This window comes from Pollicipes pollicipes, unplaced genomic scaffold (assembly GCF_011947565.3).
Source record: "Pollicipes pollicipes isolate AB1234 unplaced genomic scaffold, Ppol_2.1 Scaffold_4881;HRSCAF=5763_pilon_pilon_pilon, whole genome shotgun sequence".
In the NCBI taxonomy this organism is placed as follows: Eukaryota; Metazoa; Arthropoda; class Thecostraca; order Pollicipedomorpha; family Pollicipedidae; genus Pollicipes; species Pollicipes pollicipes.
In genome coordinates, this window is record NW_023596576.1 from 907,857 (window position 1) to 916,390 (window position 8,534).

General features: G+C 46.6%; 1 protein-coding gene across 1 annotated transcript; it reads left to right on the forward strand.

Moving 5' to 3' along the window:
• Positions 1 to 380: 380 nt before the first annotated feature.
• Positions 381 to 3,764, forward strand: LOC119100788 (uncharacterized). The gene has a single exon (XM_037223924.1). It carries the CDS (start codon positions 607 to 609, stop codon positions 2,197 to 2,199), a length of 1,593 nt encoding a protein of 530 aa, XP_037079819.1. The 5' UTR covers positions 381 to 606; the 3' UTR covers positions 2,200 to 3,764.
• Positions 3,765 to 8,534: the final 4,770 nt, after the last annotated feature.

Here is an 8,534-nt window from a genome sequence, read left to right on the forward strand (position 1 = left end):
CGCCACCCTGGGTAGAATCAAGGGACCAGCAGCTCTTCGTGCTACCTGACGGAGGAGTCCTATCCACATTGCCGGCCACTGACGACCGTGAAAGAACTGGACACTTCAGCTCGATATCGAGCTTTGTGCCAACATGCATAGATAATAAGTAAGACCTTCGTGCAGATAAAGGCAGCGCCGCTGGTACATGTGCCTGTGGCGCAGGTGGCGGCTCCGCTGACCGGGCGCGTGACACCGAGCTCGAGCCGCCCCTGCCATGGTGTGCACCACACCAGCGCACTTCAAAGTAGGCTGAGTTTTCGGCCGGACGCCACCAGGGGCTTGAGCGTCCCGGCTCCGGAGCCGAACCTGGTGGCCGGAACCTCAGTCACCACCTAGAGACCCAGACGCGCGGTGCGGGGCTCCCGTGTGCTCGGAAGGCGCCCAGCGATAAGGTGGACTGCCGGCGTACTCTGGCGGAAAAGGTGGACCCGGCGGAGGAGAGTTCGCTGTCTTTTCACTCTGCAGTGGCATTGTTGGAACGCATCGCATCGGCGACGGAAGGCGGCGATGTTTCAATCAGTATCACAGTGACTTTTAGACACGCGGTGTGACCTAGTGACGAAGATGCACCTGAAGCGGTCGGCAGCTGTTGGGCTATGTGCTCTGTCGCTCGCCTTGTGTGTGCCCAGTCGAGCCGTTATCCAGAACGGTACCCTCCTGCATTTCGAAGCCATGAACAACGCCAGCTTCGCCACCTGCCAGGGTTCAAGAGCTGAGTTCTGCGTGCGGACCTGCTGTGAGAAGGGAGAAAATGTAATAAGCCGAAAATGTGCACCCAGTTCGACAGATTGGGCGCCGACCTTCCTCAATCAAACGACAACTGCAAATCTCGAAATTATCGGAGGATTTATCCAGGAGTGCAAATTTGGCTATCAACTGAAAACACTCAGTTTCCACATAGATGAAAGCACCAAGTATCTGTTAAGTTCGTCTGGGGAGCTGGAGGTGCAAACTGCTGAAAACACCTTTGCGCTGGGGTTCAACTATTGCTTCTTCAACCTGGAGGTTAATGATCAGATCCTCGAGAGCGTGCGCAGCTGCGTGAAGATCTCGGTGCCGCAGGTGGCAGGTCTGCCCAGCATCGACAGCGTGCCAAGTGTCTCCGTCCGGAAGTGCTGTCCGCCTGACCAAATGATGGGTGTGTCTAAGGACGCCCTCGTCTGCGTGAACCGGTCCTCGCCTTGGCGGCCTGCCGTGATTCACAGCTATCCGACTCAGCTGGCTCAGTTGCCAGCCGAGAAGACCAACATTTCCGATCCAGGAAAATTTAAATGTCCGAATGGCACCAGCATGCAGTTTCTTATACCCAGTGCATCAAAAGATGCATTCTTCTTGATGTCAAACGGCAATATCTTGCTCGCTAGATACAATTTGTCAATCAAGCCAGGCCTGTTTTGTTTGGATGATCTCCGCAATCCCACATCGGCACCCCAGCCTTTCGCCACCGTGTGCCATACCATGCCAAAACAGCGCACCCCAAAACAGCTTGAAGCTCACTGCACAGATGAGGTTTGTGTCCAGAAGTGCTGTGCAGCTGGTTTTCGTCTCCACAACTCCCAGTGCGTCCCCACGACCCTGCGATGGAAGCCGACATTCTATGAGGGCGAGCGCCTGTTCCGTGGTCAGGTGGCTCATAAGGTTTTGTATGGCCAGATTAACTGTGATGACGGCGAAATTCACGTATTTAACGGATCAAGATCGGCAACTCCATTGCTACAGAAAAACGGAGGGTTGCGTGTGAATGGAACTGTATATACTTTCGGGGTTCACCGGTGCTGCATCGATTCCGGGAGTATCCAAAACCTGCCCGCAAGCTTGAACTCTCCTGGACATACATTAGCCTTTTGCTGCCAGCCACATGACAAAGAAGCAGAACTGATGGAAATTGTGAAAAAGATCCTTCTAATCATGTCATCCATCTGCCTCTTCGTCATGCTTGCAATTTATATGCTAGTGCCTTGTCTGAGGAACATCCACGGAAAGTGTCTGATGTCGCACGCTGCTGCGCTCTTCGCCGCCTTCTTCTTCACCGTCTACAACCAGATTGTCCCCGTTGAAGAGGGCCCCAGCTGCGATGCTTTAGGTGAGAATAACGCTACAGTGTTGTATTACTTTCATTCATGTATCGAAGTGATTTCGAGCAATGCCGATGGGTAAAGTTGCCTAATTTACAACAAGAGCAGGGAAGCACCGGGGAATGTAAAGACTTAAAGGGCTCGATATACCGGGCAGCGCATTGTCCAGCGCTTCACATGAGATGCTCTTTTATAGGTTTGAGCAAATCAGTCAATGACGTTTGAACCATTTTGTCACAATGCGATCGCTGTGTGCAGATCTGTGGATAATACGCTACAAATGGTTAACGATTTTGAAACTTCTAAAGCTTACGATTGTGCATGGGTGTCGCGTGAGGGGAATTGTGGGAGATTTTCGATCTGCAAAGTGGGTGTCACAAATACTATTTACAATGAGTAGTTATTATGTAACTAGTTCAAAAAGAGAGTGGCAGGAAGTTCACATTGGCCCTTTCCACGCAAATATGCGACAGGGGCCTAATTTGGAGCCACATTGGAAGTACCCGAAATAGCGGTTTAGAAGAAGGGCCATGAATTGTTGCAAGGGCCATGCAAAAAAAGGAAATTTTCGATTCAGATACCTCTTCGTTTTATTGAATGTGCCAATTCGTCATTTCCCTCTTTCGGTACTTTATGATCCGATGGTCCGAGTCCGATGGTACCCCACTAACGTGAATGACGATTGGTACATAATGACAGAGCAAAAACGCTTCCAGAGTCATTTTTTCAGGCCCTCTAAAAGGGCCTGACGAACGATGAGGAGTATGATTAGCCCCTGTTTATCCTATTTTCCGCGCATGTCAAAATTAGGAGCCTGTGGAATGCAGCGGAAGCACGTTACATACCACTTAAAGATACGCTGCCGGGAAAAGTGGTATGGAGTTGTTCTCGACATGTTTCAACGTTGAAAGTCAAAACTGTGCTTTTGTCCGTTCATCTTGATGAATGGGCATGAAGAAACTCAGCCTGTCAGATTGGCCTCGTGACGGGCGCAAAAACACTCATGAGAAACGATGCGACCAACGTCAGTGCCACCAAGGGCTAGACATAATAGTAAGGTCCATTTGAGGATTCATTTATTGGGTCACAGTGCACTCTGTCAGCCGAACAGCCAACAAAAATTGCTCCTAACACCAGCGCAATGCAATGAGGGGAAATCGAAGGAGGCATAGTAAATACTTTCAGATTTTTACGACACTGGTGAAAAACATACACCAAAAACAATAGTAGATGTATTTGGTGAGCACATTCCCACTGAGCACAAATCACTCAGAGTTTTAAGATAAGTTCTCAAATAATGCGTAAATTTAAGACATAAAATATGATTTTGACCTGCGGTTTCCCACATCCGTGATGAAAGCGTAAAAACGATTTGACCCTTCTCAACTCGCACCCGAATTTAAGCTCACCCAGCATTAACCTACCTGTGGCTTGAAAACTTTTTTTCCAGACTGCTTTGAACTTACCGTAGCGGGTACCCGTAGAGGGGATGTGACTTAATGCTCCGGAGTACATGCTGGCACTTAAAGTCTTAGGAGCTCATAGCTCGCTTGATAGCCCAAACACCGATTTAATCCTCGCCCTGATTCGCCACCGTTTTTCAAAACTGCAGGCTGATGGGGAGAGGCCTTACGACCCATCCCCCCCCCCCCCGCCACTGTCGCTTGCAAACTAAGAACGTGCGGAAGAGAGGATGGGCTCGCTCGGATCATCGAGAACTCGTGACTGGTAATGAGTTTTGTGTTTCTGGGCTGATAACTGATCCTACCAGGCCACGAATATCGAGCGTTTTAGCCTTACATGTTTATAATGAAATCATGGACGTAACGACATAAATCTCAACTTGTTTTACTTACATTGTTAAACTTACGTCGTCTTTTTTTGTTCCCTGCTTTAGTCCGAGCGCAATTATATGCAGTGTTATGTGTGTTGTACACATACGCATTATGCAGGGACACAGCTGCGGCTTTACGAAATCGGTTGGGGGAGGAAGGTAGGCTAAGCAGGCAAGGTTGAACCAACCTGCCTACCAGTCGCTTCCTCCACGGATGTCGGCATTCTCATTTAAAGGCGATGTGAAACTACCTTTTTGTGAACAGCTTAAAATGGTGTCTAACCCACATAAAAAACATAGAATCAACCTTGGGATCAATGGAAATGTCGATAACTGGAAGGAAAGAGTAGGCAAAAATTGGTACCCGAAAACGGGCTTCCACAGTGTCGGTCCAACAACAAATAGTGGCCGATGCTTTGACGCGTGTTGGAAGTTTATGTAGCCAGAAATGCACTGAATCTTGGTGTTTTGGGATGAGGAGTTGGGAGTTCTCATGCTAAAAATCATCGACCTTCACTGTGCCAGGATGTAGTGTTTGAGTGATGTTATCAAAATAAGATTGGTTATGTTGAGCGCATTCGACATTTCGAAGCGGCACTCATGATTAGATTTGTCGATCAAAAGTAGATAAACGTCACACCAATATTCTCCCACTCTGGAGCACACCGCATAAAATGTGCTGATTTCATTCCTCGCCTCCATTTTTGCGGTACAACCAGATGAGAAGTACACCACCGAACTGCACTTCACATCTTTTACTTCAACTGCATTCTATCAAAATGTTCGGGGAAAATCTTGAAAACTCATGCCTGCCAGGATTATACGGCATCGCAGTTGCGAATGCCCCTTGGTTACTAAGAAATCAATTCTACGCACGCGTGGGAAAAACGTTGCATAAATTTTCGAGCATATCCTGTTTTCCGTGAGAACGGATACATGGAGCACTGAGTGAAGTCGCTCGACTGAGCCACAAGCTCCCGGTTGAAAAGGATCGTTCCACATTCGTATGGAGTTTAAAGCTGATAGAGTCAGCTCGAAGATCGTTCAGTTGAATTCACAGCCTTGCCCTTTATAGAACTGCAAACTCTACTGTTCCTGAACTTGACGCACGCAGACTTGTCAGACTATTTCGCGCTGCCTATTTCAAGGACATCCAGAAATACATGAGGATATAGAAACGTCACGCAGATACCGCCACCTCAATATCCATCTAGTGTTTAAGGTCGGAACAAATGGGATCTTAGAACTATTCAACTGCCTGACAAATGGCAGGCAGTTTTTACTGTATTGTATATATATATATATATATATATATATATATATATATATATATATATATATGTGTGTGTGTGTGTGTGTGTGTGTGTGTGTGTGTGTGTGTGTGTGTGTGTGTGTGTGTGTGTATAATATAAGTATTTAATTGCCTGACAAATATCAGCACGTTTCTTGGCATCAACAGATAGCAGCTAGCCTTCAACCAGTCTAAGGCGTTCAGTGCATGTTTCTCATACGCATCACGTTTTGTGTTACGTAATAGGAAAATATTGTCAGGGGTATGCTAGTTATGACGGAAATAAAACTGCGGATCGAATAATTAAAGCGTAGTGCCGTAACCAAATACGTGAATGCAAGTAGACAATGCATTATCCAAACAAAAATGCGACACTTCTATCAGAACATGTCAAAAACGCGCACACGTAACGATATTAGGGTTCAGCAAACACGCACCAGTTAACAAGCCACCTCTCAGAAGGTTGAAGTACTGCAAATGAATCAGCCCGTCCGCTTCAGTGACAATTCTGACATGGCCCGTCTGCCAGGAACCCTGGCCTGATGCAAACGCTCCATGACGTAATCAAACGATGCCGTATTGAGAAAAATAGATGTCGTATAGTGAAGGCAAACATCAGATATGATTAAACAGCCTCTTTTATAACCATAAATATACTTAAACACGCGCCCGGATGGCCGGCTGGATAATCTTTCGCTCGTGTGGGGGTCAATTTGACCCCCTGAAATCTCAGGGACTAAGAAAGCTAGAGACACCAAATTTGCAGAGTGTGTTGCCCTGTACATGTCCTCACTTAGGTCAAAGTTTACAGTTCCTAGATTGTGACATTTGGGTCAAATAAGGTCAAGCAAGGTCGAATTCCAGGCTGGTCTCCAAAGTGCTTCCAGAACCTAGATAACTGTTTCTAAGCAAGAGGTCACATGCTCATGTGAGCCCAGTAACCTTGTTTGACCTTTTGAAGGTTAGGGTGACCAAATTCACGCAAGACTGCCCTGAGTTTTGCATTCCAATAAGCGACAAAGATTATGCTAGGCAGTGTGTTCCTAAAGGAAAACTGTTGACACAAGTCATTTTAGGTCAATGACCTATTTTGACCGCTACAAATTCCATGGAAGATGTAAGATGTGGTTCCTGCTATCAATAAATTCGAAATGAGCACCAAAAACTATCCCATGCAGCAAGCACTATCCCATACCCTTGGGTAATAAAACGGGCTGGTTTTGACCTTGGTCTGACCTTCATACCTAACCTTAGGTCAGTGCAATTTGCTCATTTAATGTTTGTGTGGCTAAGAAAGCATCTCAGAGATAAAGGGTTCGTCTAACACTCCGTTGTTGCATCATATTGAACGTTTCCCTAGAGATTAGCTTTGCTGAAACCATGGCCTGATTTTGACCTGCCATAGATCAGCTACCTTACAAGGTAAATCTAAATTTTTGATGCAGAACAATCTGCTATTCAACTGTCCGTCTGTCCGTCCATCCCGTCCGTCCCGGTGGCTCAGTTGGTTAGAGCGCCTGCCTCCCGATTCACCCACCCGTGGCGGGGTGGGTTCGAGTCGCTTTATGCGCTCGCTATTTGTCCTTGACAGGTATGGTCTGCGGCCGGTGGCAGCGGTCGCACTAACGGTCAGTTGACGTCAGAGGGCAGGACGGACCATGCCGAGCATTGCGGCACGTTAAGCTTTCGCCACTAAATTCTGCCGTTGCTTGGAATTGCGCGATCGGATGGTAGGGGTCAGGGCTCACACAACAAGCACTGCTTAGCGTGGGCGCTGATCCCAGAAATCCATCCGTTCAAAGGGTTCGGATCAAATTTCTAAAAAAATTGTCTACAGCTACGCAAAATTTGGCGCGGATGCGCCACGCCGTTCGAAAACCATTTTGGAAAAACCTTCGAGAGGGGGTCAACTTGATCCCCCACCCAAGCGCGTGTTAAAGTATACAAAAGGGCTCTAGACAACACAATTTCTTTGTTTAGTAAATATGCACCACGATATGTAGGGCTTACTTACACTATACTTCAGGACTGTGTTTGCTCACGTTATCGTACCTTGCACAACATTGATTGGGAGCTAATTGACGGCCGTCATGTCGGTAAATCATGTTCACCAACGCCTGATACCAGCGACTCACTCACAATATGTTTATTGGCCTTGATCACCGCATAGTTGATAGAATGCCAGGATTTGTTTGGCATTATTATAACGTCATAAAATGCCAAGGTGATCTTTAAATACTCTCGCCGAAAACGTCCTCCCGTTTTGGCAGACATCCAGTTCGGAAACTACAAAAGTTTAAGTCTCAAGAGGGACAGGACTGCGAACCGCACCAAATCATCTTCATGAACACAATTTCAGTTCAAAGCCCCATAGAAATATGGACCAATCTCTTTAAAAGCCATGAGTGTATATTTTTACAATGATTCGGGGGGCAGAGTTGTGGAAGTCGTCATGAGGGGACAGATATGAAAAATGTGCCAGATGTCGTCCACCTATGTTCTGGTTGCTTCGTTATATATATATATATATATATATATATATATATATATATATATATATATATATATATATATCCTGAAAACTAGCATCAGCTTCTTTCTGAACGCACCTGTTCGATGAAGCTGAAGGAATGCAGTTGCACCTCTCTCTACCATATTCGAAGTAAAATCTGCGCATTCGCTTTCTAACTAGTGCTTAGATACTTTACGGTTTCTTTATTTCTGTACTCACAATAGTAGCGCAAGCAACATAGTAAATGCGGCTGCCACAACCCGGTTGCACACAAGCTCTGGACATAACAAAATGTCATCGATAAAACATAAGCATTTCAGTTAATGTAAAACAAAGCATTGGCGCTTCCCCACGCATCATTTCACAACAATGTCATCAGCCCTCCCAAATACGCGTAGGTAGATGTCCTCCTGTTGAACTCGTCTTTTCCCCGCTCGTTTAAAAACACGCGTCGCGAGCCTCTGCACTTCTGGGGTCGCTGTTCTAAGCTATTGTGTCTCTGAAAGGAGAATGACCCTCATTTGCTTCAGTTCGAACATGTGGCAAAGGAAACTCCTGTCGTAACTTTACCTTAGGCAATGCAGGCTGATTGTAAAAGCGTTTTAGTTGAACTGGCCGTTAAATGGCCATGGCATTATACTTGCCTACTCGTACAGGATACTCAATGAGCTCACCCGCGCAAGGGTGTACAGTCAGAGTCTTGATATAGCGGGGGAGGGCACAGGGTTGACAAAGGCCTCCTCCTAATGAAAGGCTTGTCCCCGCTGGGAAGTGAGTCAT